Here is a 20,096-nt window from a genome sequence, read left to right on the forward strand (position 1 = left end):
GAAAGTATGCTTCTACATAACGTTCATATCACTTTCAATGTGGTGTAGCAGTTCCGAGTTTCGGACTAGGATAGTTCAAACCCCCCACTCCGCTGTGAAAGACTGCTGGGTGACCTTGGACCAGTCACAGTCTCACCCTAACCTACCTCACAGGGATGCTGTGAGAAAAATGGAGGGGAATGATATAAGCCACTTCGGGTATCCACTGGAAGGGGGAGAAAGCTAAGGAATAAACGAAAGAAATAAATGAAAACGTGTAATGCATTATCCTGTAATCCTTACAATCATCCTCTATGGGACGGCAAGTAGTATTAGTTCCATCTTGCCTTGGGGTGTTTGTGCAAGGCTCAGAGTATGTAAGCATGTAGGGCGGAATATAAATTTAATAAAAATAAATAGAGTCAACATCTGACTGGGGGCATCCTGGAACAAAAGGAATTCTGTAGCCACCATGCCCTTAGGGGACGCTCTACAAAGATTTGAATCCAGTAGCACCTTAGAGGCCAACAAGGGGCTGTGGCTCAGTGATAGAGCATCTGCTTGGCATGCAGAAGGTCCCAACGAGCCCCCCGCATCTTCCGTTAAAGGGACTAGGTAAGTAGCTTTTAAACTAGGTAATATAAAAAAGGTGGCAGAGCAGCTTTTAAACTGAACCTGGGGGGAAAGCCGACAGGAGCTGAGAAGCATCCGGTTTGGGCAAACTCAGTGCATACGGACAAAGGGAAAATTGCTTCAGATTGCCCACATAGGAATTACTTAGACATGAAAGGGAATGGGGGGAAAATGATGGATAGCCACTTAAAGATGCCCAAAGGCACATGCCAGGCAAGTCGAAAGAGAGAAACAGTGTGGAGGTGTTTCTGTGCTAATGCCAGAAGCCTCCAAGCAAAAATGGGAGAATTAGAGTGCATGGTTTTAAGAGAAAACATAGATATAGTGAGCATTACAGAAACCTGGTGGAGGGGAGAGAACCAGTGGGATACAGTCATCCCTGGTTACAAACTGTATAGAAATGACAGGGAAGGGCGTATTGGAGGGGGTGTTGCTATGTATATCAAGGAAGGCATAGTGTCTAATAAGCTAGAGACCATAAAAAGGGCAGACTCGTCCACAGAATCCTTATGGGTGATGATTCCAGGCCCCAAAGGAGATTTAGTACTGGGGACATTCTACCGGCCCCCTGACCAAATGGCTCAGGGTGATCTTGAGATGGAGAATGAAATTAGGGAAGCATGTAAAGGTAATGAAGTAGTAATAATGGGAAACTTCAACTTCCCTCATATTGATTGGATAAAGGTATGCTCCAGACAAGCCAAAGAGATAAATTTTTTAGACATCCTAAATGACTGTGCCCTTGAACAGTTGGTCATAGACCCAACCAGAGGGGAAGCAATCCTGGATTTAATACTCTGTGGTGCTGGGATGTCTAATCCACTTAGTGCGGGATGTGGACGTAGTTGAGCCAGTTGGCAATAGTGATCACAATGGCATCAAATTTAATTTAGATGTAAGTGGGAAAGTGACTGGGAAATCTCATACAATTACCTTTGACTTTAAAAGAAGGAACTTCTCTAAAATGAGAAAACTGGTAAAGAGGAAGTTGAAAGGAACAGTTAAGAGGGTTAAATCTCTTGAAAAGGCTTGGGGGTTACTCAAGTCCACATTACTAGAGGCTCAGCTAGCTTGTATACCGCAGGTCAGGAAAGGTAGTAATAAGTCCAAGAGGTCACCACCATGGCTAACGGGTAGGGTGAAGGAAGCAATTAGAGGAAAAAAGTCTTCCTCCAGAGACTGGAAGGTTTGCCCAAACGAGGCGAACAGAAGCAAACACAAACTTGCACAAAGGAAATGCAATCAGATAATTAGAGATGCAAAAAAAAGATTTTGAGGGGCTTATTGCTAAACACATCAAAACAAACAATAAGAAATTCTTTAAGTATATTAGGAGTAGGAAACCAGCTAGGGAAGCGGTTGGACCACTGGATGACAATGGGAGTAAAGGAACTCTAAGGGAGGATAAAGCGATTGCTGAAAAACTAAATGAATTCTTCTCATCTGTCTTCACTGTTGAAGATACAGGGCAGATTCCTTCTCCTGAACAGAGATTACTGAGGCAAGTAATGGTAACAAGGCAGGAAGTCCTAGAACATCTAGACAAACTGCAAACTAACAAGTCACAGGGACCAGGGTATTCATCCTAGAGTTCAAGAACTCAGATGGGAAATTGCTGAACTTCTAACAAATATATGTAATATGTCCCTTCGATCAGTCTCTGTACCAGAGGACTGGAGAATGGCCAATGTAGCACCCATTTATAAAAAAAGGGGGACCCAGGAAATTACAGGCTATTTAGCTTAACGTCTGTTCCGGGAAAATTAGTGGAAAGCATTATTAAAGATAGAATTGTCAAGCATATAGAAGGGCAAGGTCTACTGGGCAAAACCCAACATGGCTTCTGTAAGTGTAGGTCCTGTCTCACTAACCTATTAGAGTTTTTTGATAGCGTCAATAAGCATGTGGACAGGAATGAGCCTGTGGATATTGTGTATTTGGATTTCCAAAAAGCTTTTGACAAAGTCCCCCACCAAAGACTGCAAAGCAAACTTCATAATCATGGGATAAGAGGACAAGTCCTCTTATGGATTGAGAGCTGGCTGAAAAATAGGAAGCAGAGAGTAGGAATCAATGGTCAGTTCTCCCAGTGGTGGGATGTGAGCAGTGGGGGCCTCAGGGATCTGTGTTGGGACCAGTGCTTTTCAACCTGTACATCAATGACCTGGAGTTGGGGTTAAACAGTGAAGTAGCCAAGCTGGCAGATGACACCAAATTATTTAGGGTGGTTAAAACAAAATCGGACTGTGAAGAGCTCCAGAAGGATCTCTGCGTACTGGAAGAATGGGCATTAAAATGGCAAATGAGATTCAATGTGAGCAAGTGTAAAGTGATCCCAACTTCACATATACACTGATCCCAACTTCACATATACACTGATGGGATCTGTGCTGGCAGCGACAGACCAAGAAAGGGATCTTGGAGTGGTAGGGGATAGCTCAATGATGTCAACCCAGTGTGCGGCTGCTGTAAAAAAGGCAAATTCCATGCTGACCATAATTAGACGAGGAATAGAGAATAAAACTGCTGATATCATACTGCCCCTGTACAAATCTATGGTGAGACCACACTTGGAATACTGTGTACAGTTCTGGTCACCACACCTAAAAAAGGATATTGCAGAGCTTGAGAAGGTGCAGAAAAGAGCAACCAAGATGATTAGGGGACTAGAGCAACTGTCCTATGGGGAGCGGTTAGGACGCTCAGGGCTGTTTCGCTTGGAAAGAAGGCGGCTAAGGGGAGATATGATAGAGGTCTATAAAATTATGCATGGTTTGGAGACAGTGGACAGGCAGAAGTTTTTCTCCCTCTCCCATAATACTAGAACACGGGGTCATCTGCTAAAGCTGGAGGGTGAGAGATTCAAAACAGATAAAAGGAAGTATTTTTTCACACAACGCATAGTTAAATTGTGGAACTCCCTGCCCCAGGATGTGGTGATGGCTGCCAGCTTGGAGGGCTTTAAGAGGGGAGTGGACATATTCATGGAGGAGAGGGGTATTCGTGGCTATTAGTTAGAATGGATTCTAGTCATGCTGCATACCTATTCTCTCTAGTATCAGAGGAGCATGCCTATTATTTTGGGTGCGGTGGAATACAGGCAGGATGGTGCTGCTGCAGTTGTCTTGTTCGTGGGCTTCCTAGAGGCCCCTGGTTGGCCACTGGGTAAACAGACTGCTGGACTTGATGGGCCTTGGTCTGATCCAGCATGGTCTTTCTTATGTTCTTATCATAATTATATATAATTATATTAGGTGCTGTAGGACAATGGTCAGACAATGGCCTGATCCAGCAGGGCCTTTCTTATGTTCTTATCATAATTATATATAATTATATTAGGTGCTGTGGAACACAGGCAGGACAATGGTCAGACAATGGCCTGATCCAGCACGGCCTTTCTTATGTTCTTAATGCCATGGAGTCCAACGGCCAAAGCAACCATTTTCTCCAGGGGAACCGATCTCTATCAGCTGGAGATCAGTTGTAAAAGCAGATCTCCAGCTAGTACCTGGTCGTTGGCAACCCTATTGATGGACCAAGGGTCTGACTATGCGTTCAACAAGAGTTTCAGGGTCTCTAAGGTGCTACTGGGCTCAACTCTACCTGTTCTACTGCAGACCAACACGACGACTGCGAGGCCGTTGTCAAGGCGACGAAAGACAGCCGAGCAATCCTGCCTCGCCCCGAGCTTCTCATGCCGCCTTTCCCCCGGAAACTACAATTCCCACAAGCCTCAGCGGTTTTGGCAGTCCGTGGCCTCCGCCTCCGCCATGATACGGAAGCCCTAGAAAACGGTTGGGTCGTCGCTTCCCTGTGGGCGTGGTCTCATAGCGTAGGGAGGGGCGGAGCGTCTTCCAAGATGGCGGCTGCGACGGGCTTGCTCAGGGTCTGGAGGCAGAGGATGAATTTGGGGGTTCCTGCGCGCAGGGCCTTGTGGGGCAGCCAGAGGTAATATTCGCACTAAAAGAAATATATATATATATATATATATATATATATATATATATATATATATATATATATATATATATATATATATATTAATTTTAACGGAGGGAGACGCAATGAGGTGTGGGGAAGAGAAACTCCCTGGGGAAGTGCAGGCTGCGTTTCTTTTTTCCTCTCAGTTGCGCGTCTGTTATATCAGTTGTTCTGTTCTTCCATGCAAGTAGGGTTGCCAGGCCCCTCTTCGCCACTGGCGGGAGATTTGGGGGGCGGACCCTAAGGAGGGAGGGGTTTGGGGGAGGGGACTTCAATGCCATAGAGTCCAATGGCCAAAGCGGCCATTTTCTCCAGGGGAACTGATCTTTATCGGCTGGAGATCCGTTGTAACAGCAGATGTCCAGCTAGTACCTGGAGGTTGGCAACCTTACATGCAAGATATATTACAAGAGCCTTGTAGAGTAAGTTAGGCTGACGGTTAGTGGGTAGTCCAAGGCCCTTCTGTAAGCTTCGGTTTCCCTGTTTTGAGTAAAGGGTTCTAACCATTGCACCATTATTTATTTGTTCTAGTGCATTTTTATCCCACCCATCCTTGATGGCCCAGGCTAGCCTGATCTCGTCAGATCTCAGAAGCTAAGCAGGGTCGGCCCTGGTTAGTATTTGGATGGGAGACCACCAAGGAAGTCCAGGGTTGCTGTGCAGAGGAAGGCCCTGGCAAACCACCTCTGTTAGTCTCTTGCCATGAAAACCCCCAAAAGGGGTCGCCATAAGTTGGCTGCGACTTGACGGCACTTCACACACCCACATCCTTGAAGGGGCCTGGGGCAGCGTTGGTACATCTCCCCTCCTCTATTTTATCCTGGCAGCACCACTGAAGGAGAGGTTAGGCTAAGGGGAAAATAATTATTGGTCCAAGGTCACCCATAAAGTTTTATGGCTCTTGGGGATTTTAACTTGAGTCTCCAGGGCTGCTTTTCCATTTTCAGGGAAGGGTTAATTTTGGTATTATCTTTGTAATAGTTAGGAACGGAGTGGTTAGTCTGTTTCTTTTTATTGTGTTTTTTGAAGCGTCGGTCTGTGACACAGCCACTGTTACGCTGGCAACTGCTTATGAAATCAGGACACTTCTTCTCTAATAGTGGGCTAATGGGGCTGTCAAATACTGCTTTTAATTGTCTAGGAGTCCCTCACAAATTGTGAGACCCTCAGTATGGCAAGCACAAAGCAAGGAAACTTCTTTATCCCTAGGTGAAACACTTCCAGATGGAAGTAGTTATGTTCGTAGGGTCACTACATGGTTTTTTGTTAGATCACCTGGTCGTTTTGTCGTATACAGCTGTGGGGGGGGGTCCAAAATGGTTTAGAGTCTTGGTGCTGGGTAGGTGTTTTATCTTTTTCCCATGCCATTTCCATAATCAACCTCAGGCGTATGTAAAAACGTACACATGCACACATACAATTGCTGCTAGAAGCCCAGGAGATTGAGATACGGCATCTCCTTCCTCCCTGCAAGCCAGCAGCCTCTTTGGTGGGGATGATAGTTCTTTTTCCCTACATCAGTTCCCTAACACCTCCCTCCCCAGCACTATTGCTCTGTTCATGGGCAATTTCCTTTGCCACTGGAGAAACAAAACAAAAAAAGTTGTTACATACAATCACATATGAAACACATATTCCCCATGAAACATGTAGTGAGGCCTATTGTCCTAGACCTAATGAATCATGGGGGAAGGGGTAAAATGTGATCACTGATGTGCATACATACTAAAATATTGGGACTGTCTCAAAAAGAGCACTAAAGTAGGGTACAGTTTGGTTTGTGATCATATAGTTTGGAGTTTTGACAGTGGGAACATGCCATTCCCACAGTAAGTATTGCTTAAATGGTGGTATTCATTAGTGTAATGTAGTGACCTCAAATAGTGTACTTAGATGTGGGAGAATGGTTCAGATTTCTGCCCTGCCAACTGATATACTGGCTGAGAAAATAAACTTGCTCAAAATCCATGTCATGGCTGATGTGAGGATCAAATAGAGATAAGGATTTCATTGTAAGTCTCTTGTTGATACAGGGCAGGATATAAAGACAATTTACACAGATTTATTTGATTGATCTTTAACAGGAAGAAGCAGGAAGAGCTGGAGGCTGTAGAACCAGCTGCTTCAGTGGAAAAGCAACCAGTTCTAGTTTGCCCACCACCCCGAAGCAGAAAATATCTTCCCCCTGAGGATCTCCAGAGTCGCTTGGAGGCTCGTGTCAGAGAAATATTTGGATCCTCCATTTGCAAGGACTGGCAACAGGTGTCACTGGAAGAGAGCAGGCTAAAGTATCATTTGTTGGCGCAGTTGGCTGAGGATCTGGGCCACATTGTCCCAAATTCCCATCTCCATCAGATGAAGAGCGCTAGCGATGTTCTGGCTTTTTACAGCACGCCTATGAAAGACATCTCAAAGTTTGATGAACTGAGCACGCAGGAGCTTCCCCCAAACCTGAGAATCCACTGGCAATAGTGAGCCGTTTTGGAGGGAAAGGAGGGTGCCTTCTAGGGGAACCCCTGAAAGTTCCATTGAGAACTCTAATCTTTGTAAAAACTCCTTGTGTTGATGATATTGCAGGAGCACTGCTACTGGCAGTGGGCTTTGTTCTGCAGCAGAAATACATTGTGGTTGGTGAGAGGAATAATTTTGAGTACATTTCTGCTTACAGGCTGGTCATTGTTGAATGGAAATGGTGACGACTGAAATGAAAAGCTGGGCAATAAATGAGCCTTGAGTTTGTTTTTGTTTGTTTGTTTTCCTTTTTTTGTTCACTGATATGCTTGTATATCTGAAGGAGTCTAGTATACAATTGCAAGAACCATACCAAAAAATGTTTATGGTAACAGTCAAAATCACATAGTGCACATTAAATATGCTGAATGCAGCAAACTCTGTAGTTCAGAAAGGGGGAGGGGAAAAGTGTACATTATTTTTCCAGCACCTCAGTTTCAAGCAATTATCTGTGCAAAGGCCTACTGCTTACATTTTGCTGTATCTTCACTATAAGTTGTTTGATATTTAATCAGACGAGACAAGAAGTACTTTTCTGGTGCTTGTTAATAATATACATTAAAATAATATACAGCAAAATCGTAGCAATCGTGTTGTGTAAGTATAGTTATTGGGGGCCAGAAAAAGATACTGTTCAACATAAATTGTTTCTATATGGCTTTGGGAGACCATCTGTAACTGTTTGTGTGTTCAGGAGTTAATTTTCTCGAGGTCATACAGCCCAGTCCTGGTTTGTTTCCATTTCTTATGGGAAATCTGCATGATTGTAAAAGTCATTCTACAGTTTTATTTGTATTGACCGTTGAAGACTGTATCTTCATTGGAACCTTGGGCTTTCTTTGATGCTTCTCTGGATGAAGGTCAGTAGTTGCATATCACTCCCATTCTGCAGTCACTCCATTGGTTGCCCATCAATTACCAGGCTCGATTCAAGGTATTGACTATTACACAGAAAGCCCTTCATGGCCTTGGTCCCTCATACTTCAGGGCAGCCTCTTTCCCTAATACTCTGCCACAACAGCTTCGCTTATCCCGGCAAAGCAGGTATTATCGTGCAAATGGGCAAAATCGATAACTACCTGTACTTGTTCATTCTCCATTGTGGCCCCAACCTTATGGAATGGCCTCCCTGGCGAGGTTAGGAAGATGTCCACTTTCCTGGCTATCTGCAAACTATGCATAAGAGGGCTTTTTGCCCAGGTTAACTAGAACTGTATTGTATTGAAATGGTCAGAAATTGGTAAAGGGATAGGCACTGTGGCTTATACTACTGTATTGCTGACTATCACTAAGTATCCCCCAAACTAGGTAATTCTACACCACGGCTTACAGATGAAGGTCTGCTTGACATCTACATCATCTTGGGGGACACTCAAGCCTAGAACCATCAGGGGAGCATTTTGCTTGTGGAATGGCCCGAGGAAAGATCCTCTTGTAGGAGAAAACGACGAACTACAACAGCAAGGCTTATGCCTTGGAAGCTATGGAGAGGATGAGGAAGCATGGGGAGAAGAACCACTGTACCCTTCTCTGCTATCCAGGTGCTGGGCACCTGATAGAACCTCCAGGCTCACCGTTCTGTCGCCAGTCCTGGTCACCCATTTCCTCCTGGCTTCTCTTTTTGGGAGGGGAGGCCCAAGACCATGTTGCAGAGCAGGCCCATTCTTGGAGAGAGATGCAAAAATTTCTCCACAGTAAAGCGCAACCCAGTAAACTGAATGAACTTCTGTCTGTTCTGACGAAATGAATCAAGGTATTACCAATATATATGTTACACTGAATGTCCCAGTGAGGAGGAAACTGTCAACCATCATCAGTAAGTGGATGACAGGAATTCATTTCCCTAGAAGGGGTGACGGCCTACCTGTAGGTGGGGACTGGCACCTTCACACCCTATGGACATGACATAAAGATGATTATCTTGTTGCTTTAAACAGATAGATTTGCATGTGTTTTGCCTGAAACTCTTAGATCTTAGTATGATATTCCAAGTACTGCTCTACAGCTGTGCCCTGTCAACAAAGAGCCAAAACCATCTGAGAACGGATCTATTGAGACAGACCAAAGTTCCAGATTCTGTCTATCAAAGCAGACTAAAGTTCCATCTAGTCTGAAAGCAGATAGAACCAGTTGCTAACTAGGAAAAGCCTGAACTGGGAGCATCATCTATTGGCAATGCTAAACCAGTAGTTTACAGGAATGCCTTCTGGGAAAACATCACTGTGGAGTCTTACCTTCAGCATGGGCAGTCTGGGATTATATTTTCCAGCTTTCTAGAGCACTGTTTAATGCTACTTTTAACTAGACAGAGGCTGCAGATAGCTACAGTGATCCAAGGAAAGATCCAGACCTTTTATTCTTGGCTTTTTCCTTCGCTGTCACCCGTCCGACGACTTTGGGCCTTTGTTTTGATTATGCATGCCGTTTCCAACCATCAGAGGTCGCCTCCCTCTCCCCCTGCATTTCCCTGTCTTTCGCCAATGTTTTCAGAGACCTGTTTTATTTTGAATATGAAAACGAGGGCAAAACACAGGGAAACACGGGGAGAGCAAGGCAAACTCTGACAGAAACGGCCCACATAATCAAAACAAAGACCCGAAGTCATCAGAGGGGTGACCACGAGGGAAACAGCTAAACATAAAAGACCCCACAAACAAAGGCCACATTATTAGGAACAACCCAGATATCACACAAAAAATGTTCTACAGTGACACTGTGTGGCCTGTGATGGTAGTTTCTGAGCGGTCACTGTTGAAGGGAAATGGTGCCCATTGAAATGAAATGCAAGCCAATGAGTGACCTTTGGGCTTGTTTGTTTTCTGCCTTTATCCCGTTGTGTTGCGCCTGAACTATCTAAAGAGGACTCTTGCACTTGTAAAATCCAGTCATTTGAGAGAAAGCAGGGTCACGGTGACACTTACTTTGCTCAAAACCCTATGATGTGTGTTAAATCTGCCAAGTGCTGAATCCTGCTCTTTCTCACAAGTTGAATCCTTTTCAGATTTGAAAGGGAGAGGCGGGAAGCATGCATGATTGTTTCAACCTCTCCGTATCAAGCAGTTTGGGGTGAAAGTCCTTTTGTCAACATTTGGTGTCACTTGGTGTTTTGGAATGTATCGCTGCCCCCCCCCCTTTTTTTTTCCTGAGCAAAGTTCCTTCCTCTAGCTGCACAAGGCTCTTCACTTAGGTGGAAGGACCCAACTCAATGTGAATACAATTTGTTAAATAATCAGGGGAGGTAGGAAGTATTTGTCCTCTGGTACATATTAGAATTCTAAGTAGGTAGGATAATAGTGGCCAATTTTCATAAATTTTATTTATTCATAAGGTTGCCAACCTCCAGGTACTAGCTGGAGATTCCTGGTATTACAACTAATCTCCAGCCGATAGAGATCAGTTCACCTGGAGAAAATGGCTGCTTTGGCAATTGGACTCTGTGGCATTGAAGTCCCTAAAGTGGTTTAAATTTTTTCAGATTTTGGAATATTTGTGTGTGTGTGTGTGTGTGTGTGTGTGTGTGTGTATAAAGAGATATTTCAGGGAATTTCAGGGATGGGACCCAAGTCTAAACACGAAATTCATTTATATTTTATGTATACCTTATCCACATACCCTGAAGGCAATTTTATAAAATATTTTAATAACATTGTGCATGTTGGGAATCTAACATTGGCACGACTGGCCTGCACGCATACCATTTTATCACCCTTTGTGGGTGCTCAAAAAGGGTTCTATGAAAAAAGCCCACAAGAAAATTGCCCACAGAAAAAACCCCACGGTCATAAATGCACACAAGAAAAAAGCCCACATGGGGAAAAGCCCACATGGGGAAAAGCCCACACAGAAAAATGCTCACGTTTGAATACTTAATATTATTTATTTGTTTTGTTTTTTAAAAATTACAGCCATAACATAATTTTTACAACCTATAACATAAATTTCACAACTATTAACATTAACAATTACTTAATAAAAAATAACTAGATCAGAAAGAACTGTATTTTATTATTTCCAAATCATGAAAACCACTATTTGTACTGGTATGATAATACCTGATAATTATTCATTTTTTATTCTTACATTTCACATTAATTTTATTCACACTTCTGTAAAAGTCTCTTATTTGTTGTTTAACTATATACTTTATTCCTTTACAGTGATTATTTGACATGAAATTAAAGCCATTTCACTGTTTTAATACCCCTGCCAGTTCTTTCATTTGACATGAAAATGAAGCTATTTCACTGTTTTTATATCTCTGCCAGCTGTTGAAAACAAACCCGGAATGAATGGGGACCCCCTGGATTAAATGAGGGACCAACATTCAATAATAAATCGAGTAAATAATAATTCAGATATAAATCTTTACTGCAAATTAGCCAATCTCCTTAAGTGAGTAAGTTTATCTTCCACCTGTTCATACTCCTGCACAGAAGTGGCAACCATGTCATATAGTGCCTCGTATCTTCTCTTTTTCATCTCTGGGCGACCTGCTTGTGCATTAGCCAATGTTAATTTGTGGCAAGCCAGGTCCCTCTGCAGTCCATCAAACAGAAACCACACGCTGGGATGACTGCAGTGGAACAGGGAATTAAGAGCATTGTGACCGTTTTTGGTGACCGTTCAAGGGCTGCATCATGATGATTCCATATTCTTATAGGAAACTGAGGATCTCTACCTGCTGCACCCTCGATATATGTAGAAAAGAAGTACCTGAGCACCTGATTGTAGCTGTCTTCATCTGGAAACTCCCTCCCAACGTCTTCTGAAAAACTGCTGTGGCGGTTGACTCCAGCCAGTCTCTGTAGGCGAGCTGTGGCTCTCCTCGGGAGTTAGTACAACAGGGGGTCGGGGGAGAATGAGGGTAATGTCCAGTCTTCTCCCCCCATGTCTGGAATTATAGGACCTTTGGGTCGTGCTCCAGAGGGGGCTGCCGTCCACGCGGCCACAAGCGCCTCCGCCGCTGCCAACTCGGCAGCCCGAGCATCGGCCACTGCAGCCAAAAGTTTTTCAGCCTCCAATTGTAGCAAGAGCAACAGTTCCCTGTGGTTAGTGAGCAAAGGCAACACCTGTTGTGCGAGCTCCGCAGGTACAGGGCAACCAAAACAGGGCTCCAGAACTTGCAGAACCATGTCTTCGGTGGCCGAATCCACCGGTATGTTGAGCAGCTACAAAACCGCTTTGGCGGCGGCATTCTCTGCCTCTCGGTGAAAACGGGGTCGATCAGGAGATGGCTCCTCCAATGTCTCCACCATGGGAGTGAGAGGTATGGGATCCTGAACAAGCAGAACAGTCCCCTTCAGTAGGTTCTCGCTCCCGCCCAACACGCAGTGTCTGGCAACCAGTCGGGTAAGCAGAGTAGAGTCCTGCTGGGATAGGCGTGCTTCCTCGAGTAGACCGGCAAGCCAACTGGTTTCCTCCCGGGCCCGGTGCGTGTCCTCCCGTGACTCCACGGGCGCTGCTCTCTCAAGGCGGACCCACTGCGAGGCAACCAACCCCGCCAGCCAATGGGACTCCTGATGAGCGTGGCGCGCTTCCTCCAGGAGCGATCGCCGAAGGTCCTCTTCCATGCCCCCCGCCAGGACACGGGCGTTCGCAGTGACCACGGAGGAACGGTGTAAAGATAGGTGAAAGGATTAGTATCCTAATGTCAGCTCTGGGCTCACCAGATAAATCCCACAAACCGACTTCTAGGCAGGCCTTCCATAGAAAGGTGATTTATTGGAAAATATCCAGTGAGTTACAGAAACCGACTTGGAAATTGGCAAGGATACTAATGGGGGAAAGATTAAGGGTACAGAAGATATAAAGGTGAAAGTGAACTTTCTGGACGACTACTGGTTGCTACGGCAACCCACCAGTACTAGGGAAAAGCAAGACAAAATAAAACCAGAGCTGAACAACAGTTCGACCTTGAAGCACCACCTGGCACCGCCGCCGGGGCCGAGGCCTGACAACTTCCCAGATATTAAAAATTAAGTTCACCTATTATTGCCATGTCCCTGACATATTTAACAGCCAATTTCTGAGCCCAGCAGTGCCCAGGGACGGCGTGGCTGGGGCACTGCCGCAGCACCTCCAAAGAGGTTTGGAGGCTGCCACGAGCTGGGAAAAGGGCCCTTTTACCCACAAAAATAAAAATTGGGGGGGGGGCGAGGAAAGCCCCATAGACTAAAGCGATGCTGCACCAGCAAAAACCTGGTGCAGCACCACTGAGGCAGACTGGGGCGTTCCCAGCCTGGAAGGCTACGGCAGTGCAGGAAGGCTGGTGTGAGCGCCACAATGCTGGTGTCTGTGCCACTCTTGGCAGTGCAAGCAGCCCAGACGCGCATGCAGGCCCTTGGGTGCCTCCTGTGGACTTTCCCCCTTGGAGCTCAGGAATGAGCTGTAAATGTCCCCCCTTGGCATATTTTTATTACAGTGTATCAAAAAATATTAATAATTCATATAAATATCATTTCAACAACCTCATTCTCTGCTCTCATTTTTAAGAGTAATATAGTCAAGACTAGGACCAAAGTTTAAATTATATTTATATGGGAAATGTATGGATTGAGGATTCTTGTGTCTATGGCTATGCTATATTTCTGAGAATATGCCAATAAAGGTCAATTGATTGATTGATTGATTGATTGATTGAAGTAGTCTATATTCCATTTATCTTGAATTTCTTTAATTGGTCTTTTATTCAGATAGTTCGTTAGTTTTGCCATTACATCATATTCAGCTAGTTTATTTTCCCAGGCCTCTCGGCATGGACATTCTTCTGTTTTCCATTTTGCTGCAAATGGAACTCTGGCCGCTGTTATCATATTTTGGAATTTCTTTTTGGCAAAACGCCTAATAACATGCTCTTTCAGTGCTCTCCTGAGTGGAGAGGGTAGTTGGGGCAGACTCAGGAATGGCACCGCTGTGCCGCCTCCTGAGCGGCTTGCTGCCAGGTGCAGCAAGCTGATGAATGCTATTAAAAAAAAAAAAAACTCTGTGAAACTGCTCCATAGGGTTTCATGGGGCTGTGCCATCATTTTTGCAGTCACAAGTTGGTACCTGCAAAAAGGGGCATTCTTGGGGTGAATGGGCTTAGAGAACAATCCCTTTGGTGTTGGTGTGAGCCCCTGTACCAGAGCTGTGCTTCTGCAGTGGCTGTAGTGGCACCCAAGTGAGGTGCAGTCGTAACTTGCCCTGTGCCAGTGTAGGTGCCACTTTAAATGGTGTTAGTGGCATATACGCTGGCACAGGGGTCATGCAAGACTCCTCAGCCAATTCACCCTCCCCCTTCAGGATTGGGCTGATAGCTTCCATAGTAAATTTAATTTTTAGAAATTTCTGGATTTCAGCATGTATTTCTTTCCAATATTGTTCTGTTGTGTTGGGAAATACCTGGAGATTTTTGGGGAGGAGCCTGAGGAGGGCGGGGTACTCCAGCTAGTACCTGAAGGTTGGCAACCCTAATTGAGCCACACTTTTGAAGTTCAGACAATTTTTTAAAAAGACATGTTTAATCAATAGCTGAAACACAGGGGAAAGAGGAAAAGAATTTTAACATTGATCAGTCTAAGCTGAATGGAGGTCAAACAAGTGTTCAGAAATGGACTAATGATATGCACTCCATACTCAGAATCATAGAAACATAGAGCTGGAGGGAACCTCGGGGTGTATCTAGTCCAGCCCCCCTTCACAATGCAGGAAATTCACAACTACTACCCCACATTCCTGGTACTGCCCCACATTTCTGGTACTGCCCCACATTCCTACTCTATGCCCCTAAGATGGCAAAAAAAATAATAAAAAAAACCTTCAGGATCTCCAGCCAATCTGGCCAGGAGGAAAATTGCTTTCTGACCCCTAAAATGATGAACACCGTTTCTCTGGGCATGTCAGAAAGGGCCACGAGAGCCATGCACTGACTAATGTCTCCTGCACATGAGAATCCTGCTCACAGAATCAACATAGCTGTCAGGTGGCTACACTAGCAAATTATATGCACCAAACAATGCAAGAGAATTTTTTTTTATGAATTCCCCCCCACCACAATCCATATTAGTTTTTCAAGAAGGAGAGATAATGATCTTCGAGGACATGAATGGAGTAATGGATCCAAAAAGAAAGACAGGTTAAAAAAACCCAAAGGAGGCAAGCTTCCCAAAAATGTTGTTTAATTACATGGAAATGTTACAATTGGAAGTCCAAATATGAGACACTATACTACTTTTCTTACAGACATCAAACATATTCAAGGATTTATATGTGTTGGATATCAAAAACCTTAGTCATTAATCTAGAGATTGCCAAGACACTTCCAAAGACCTTTGTAGATCACAATTGGTTAACAGTAACTTGGCAACAAAACAGAGGCAGAAGGGGAAGATGGAGATTGAATGATAATGATAATCTTCTATTACAAGAACATATAGTAATATATATATATATATATATATATATATTCTTTTTGAAGATACAAACTTCAACCTGGATCCTCCACCCCTCCCACCAGGAATGCAAGAACAATGTGTTCCATCCCTTAAGCAAGTGTAAGGATTCCCTGCTTCATACATGAACTGATACCAAAGTCCTCCTTTGCCTGCAACATGTTCCGACTGTTGTTGGCTCTGCGACCCTTCCTTCCTCAACAACGGCTAACTGTGTCTCCCGCACAGGTAAGTAGGCACAATGCAGAAAAGGAGTTCTACTGGGCCTGCCATGCCTCTCCCTATAGCAGAGGATGCTGGGTTGCCTTTGTCCCTATCTGCTCTGTGGGTGAATGGGGGCAGGCTGACATCAGAGAGGACTGCCGTTTTCCACGTGCCTGGGTTGGCTGCTTCCCTATATGGCCAATTGCAGATGTGGCCAGTGGTGTTACGGACTCCAGTGCATTTGCTGTGCTCACAGCTCCTTGGAGTTTTCTGGCATTTCTTTTCTCTACTGAGAGCACAGGACACCAGCTAGTCATTCTGGCCCTGCAGTGGCACTCTGATGATGTGCTAGGATCTGGGGTTTAAGACTGAGCAGTGCATGTGCTGGTCCCCATGGCTACAGGGTGCACAACTAAGACAATTCCTTGTCTCTCATGGGAGGAATTGGATATACTTATCTGCTAAAGACAGGACGGATTCAATCACATAACATAATTCTGGATCTGCATTCTGTTTTCCATTGAATTTGTTTGTTGTTTTAAAATCAGCTTTTTCAAGCGGAGAAGGAACATGAATCAAAATGGAACTGGAGTCTCTGGATTTCTGAAAATAGATGCATTCAAGTACTAGACGCTGGCTAGAATTTTCCATTCCATCGTGTTACAAATTCACAGCCAACGTTTCTGATCTGTAATTTACAGATTACAACAGGTGTTGGATTCTTGGAGGGGAAGGGGGCTACTTCACCGACTGCAAAAGCAAGAAGCTAAATGCTTGCTGGCACTCAGTAGTGGGCAGCCACGGGGAGTCCCTGGTGTGCACGCTTAGAGAATACACACGTGCACGATCTGCAGTGCCATCAGACACACGGTCTCCAGTGTGCAGACCCTTGGCTTTTCGTGATCTAGACACAATTTGCCTCTCTTTAGATGCACATTTTGCCCATCCACAGTGGGCCTTTATTCATGGAAGGATTTGCCTTGGATTTGCCACTCTATAGAGGCACATTTCCCCCATCTGAATTCTCAAAACTCTGCATGGGGGCTTATTGTTGAGTTTTGAGAATATGAATGGGGGGAAAGTGCATCTAAAGAGTGGCAACTCCAGACAAAACCTTCCATGAATAAATAGCCAGTCTCAAAACTCAACAATGAGCCCCCGTGCAGAGTTTTGAGAATTCAGATGGGGGAAACGTGCATCTACAGAGCGGCCGATCCAAGGCGAAACCTCCCGTGCATTGAATAAATGGCCGCTCTGTAGATGCACATTTCCCCCATCTGAATTCTCAAAACTCTGCATGGGGGCTCATTGTTGGGTTTTGAGACTGTGGACGGGGAAAATGTGCATCGAAAGAGAGGCAAATCCAAGGCCAAACCTCCCAGGCATCAACGGCCCAAGTGTTTTAGAAGCACGGCATTAACCGCGGGGCTCGTGTTGGCGCGACAGCAATGGACTTTGAGCCTCTGCCGCAAGCCCAGCAAAAGGGACCAAGGAAGGGGGGAGCCTGTAACCATTAGGCCGGGCAGTCATCCGCTACCTCGGAGGAGGAGCAGCTGGGCACGCCCGCTCCTAGGCGCGGCCGCCAGTCTGGGTCTGATCTCCCCCCCCTCTCGGGAGGCGTGGGGAGCGCGATCGGCCGGCTGCCAGGGCCGGGGGGGGGGCCGCCTCTCCTCTGCAGACGGCCAGCCCCCTCCCCCCGAAACTGCCGCGTCGTCTGCACTCGCCCGCGGAACTCTCCGCCCCTCGCCGCGACTTTGGCACGGGACTGGCGGGGCCAAAGTCTTTCGCGCGAGCGGCGAGGGTGGAGGTGCGACCTTCCAGCCCGGAGCGTCGGACGGCAACCGGGATCTGCCGAGGCAAGTCGGGTCCCCCCAAGTGCTCCTTTGTGCCGTATTCTCACGTGCGGGGTTGCGGGCGAGGGGCCGAGGAGCCCGGAGGATCCCCCTCCGTGTGAATGTGGGCTGCTGGGTTTTGACAGTGGTCTGTAAGTCGATTTAAGGCCACTTATGCATGGGCGGTTTTGCTGCTCTCTAGATTGGGGTTGCCGACCTCCAGGTGGTGGAGAGAAAATAAGTGCCAAACAATCACGTAGAATGCAAACACGGATTTAGCGCAAGTGCTAGAAAGATGTGAAAAATGAAATGAAATGACAAGCAACTGACACCAACAAACGATACAAATCATTCTCACCGTCTTCCTCGCTGATTTTACTACGCATGGAGTCTTTGGGACTTGTTAAATCATACCTAAGAAGGCGTTGCTGAAGACTCCTTGGGAGCTATGTATTAATCAATTTGTATCGTTTGTTGGTGTCAGTTGCTTGCCATTTCATTTCATTTTTCACATTTTTCTAGCACTTGCACTAAATTCGTGTTTGCATTCTACGTGATTGTTTGGTACTTATTTTCTCTCCACTTCCTTATAGTACCAAGTGCCTATTTTTCTCCAACCTCCAGGTGGTGGCTGGAGATCTCCCGCTGTTAGAACTGATCTCCAGGCGATAGAGATCAGTTCCCCTGGAGAAAATGGTCACTGGCCATTGCCATTGAAGTCCCTCCCCTCTCCAAACCTTGCCCTCCTGAGGCTCCACCCCGAAAATCTCCAGGTAATTCCGGACCCAGAGCTGGCAACCCTACTCTAGGTGCACATTTTCCCCATCTGAATTCTCGGAACTCTGCTTATGGGGGCTTATTGTTGAGTTTTGAGAATCTGAATGGGGAAAATGTGCACCTAGAGAGCGGCAAAGCCAAGGCAAAACCGCTCATGCATAAGTGGCCGTTGCCAGCTCAGGGAGAAGAGAAGATGGAGGGTGGTGTCTGTTTTGGCACATGCTCCTTGGTCTGATAGATCGGTCCCGTTTTTGTAAGGAAAAAATCCAAAGGGAGGTGGAGGTGGCTGTGATTTCATCTGGACTCCTCTTGCCTGGCTTCAAACAAGTCCCTTAAGGGCTGTCGCCTAAATTTGTATTCGTACAGAAAACTCTCTGCCCCTTTATGTACCACTCCCTTGTTCCCACGTTTGTGGGGAAACTTAGAGCTTCCTTTGAACTGATATGCGTGGCAAACCGGTGGTATGACTTGATGAATCCGATCTCAGGTTCGGCTGCCTAATGAAGCCAGCCAACCTGCCCTCACATGGCAGCATTAAACTTTAGTTAAAGAGGGGGGTGGAAGGAGGAAAAAGTTCAGCAAAAAGGTCCACCCTGATGCTGGATTGGTTGAACAGCGCTCCTTCTCTCACACCCACCGATGTCACTCTGGGCCAGAGAGGCCACAAGCCACCCTTTGAGGCATAGATGTCCATATTCTCAGCTCTCTGAAATCTCCAGCTAGTTCAAGCGTAATCACAATGTGCGGTCAAGTCGCAACCAACTTATGGCAAGTCCGCATGGGCTTTTCAAGGCAAGAGATGAGCAGAGGTGGTTTGCCGTTGCTTGCCTCTGCGTGGCGACCATGGACTTCCTTGGTGGTCTCTCATCCAAAGACTAACCATGGCCAAACCGGCTTAGTTTCCAAAGCTCTGATGAGCTCCCGCTAATTGGAGCTATCGAGGCTGCTAGTTTTAGTGTAGTTGGCTGTTAAGCCATGGGTTTAAACGGATAAGACCTTGGGAGATCTTGGGCTCTTCCCAGGGATCTGTGCCAGCTCATATCTGACATGCTGGGTCCCGGTTGAGCTGAGGTCAGAGCTTTTGTGCACAGGAAGAAGGAGCTTTGTGAAACAGATTCCTCCCTGCACACGGTTATCTCTGGATCAATTTCTGTTGCATCTGCAAGTTGCTTAAAACTGTTATCACAAACTGTTGCCACATGTATGAGAATTCTCACTCTAATACACAAATGAGAATTCTCATAGGATTGCCAACCTCTGGGTGGGGTTGTAGATCTCCCAATGCTACAACTGATCTCCCACAGAGATTAATCCCCCTGGAAAAAAAATGGTTGTTTTGGAGGATGGACTGTATGACATCATACTCTGCTGAGATCCCTCCTCAGGATCCACCCCCAAATCTCCAGGAATTTCCCAACCTGGAGGTGGCAACCCTGCTGAAACAGTTTGTGTTAGCAGGACTTGGGAACTTGCTGACTCAAAAAAAAAAACCAAGGGTCATCACAAGAGGTTTGAAAACCATAGCTCTTGGAAACAAGCATGTGAGAATTCAGGGTTGCTCACAGGAATGGGGAATTGGGAGCTCAATCAGCAGAATAGTGTTTAATAAGGCATCATTATTATGAAAGCTCAGGAATTATGGTGTGTGTATGTGTGTGGGTGTGTGTAGGGTGGAACTGTAACTGAAAAAGGACAACCTTTGCAGACGATTTAAGGCCACTGCTATCAATGTATCCCAACACCAGCGAAT

At 45.7% G+C, this 20,096-nt stretch overlaps 1 protein-coding gene across 1 annotated transcript; it reads left to right on the forward strand.

The window, feature by feature from the left end:
• The first annotated feature begins 4,471 nt into the window (after positions 1 to 4,471).
• On the forward strand, positions 4,472 to 7,097 carry MRPL50 (mitochondrial ribosomal protein L50). The gene is made up of 2 exons (XM_056848753.1): positions 4,472 to 4,560; positions 6,678 to 7,097. Exons 1-2 carry the CDS (start codon positions 4,472 to 4,474, stop codon positions 7,063 to 7,065), a joined length of 477 nt encoding a protein of 158 aa, XP_056704731.1. The 3' UTR covers positions 7,066 to 7,097.
• Positions 7,098 to 20,096: the final 12,999 nt, after the last annotated feature.

This window comes from Euleptes europaea, chromosome 4 (genome assembly GCF_029931775.1).
Source record: "Euleptes europaea isolate rEulEur1 chromosome 4, rEulEur1.hap1, whole genome shotgun sequence".
Classification (NCBI taxonomy): domain Eukaryota; kingdom Metazoa; phylum Chordata; class Lepidosauria; order Squamata; family Sphaerodactylidae; genus Euleptes; species Euleptes europaea.

What these genes read in the sequence shown, in the direction of transcription:
- MRPL50 (XM_056848753.1), top strand. Translation starts at nt 4,472, where the DNA reads ATGGCGGCTGCGACGGGCTTGCTCAGGGTCTGGAGGCAGAGGATGAAT. An exon ending in GCCTTGTGGGGCAGCCAGAG is followed by an intron (nt 4,561 to 6,677) that starts GTAATATTCGCA and finishes GATCTTTAACAG; the next exon opens with GAAGAAGCAGGAAGAGCTGG.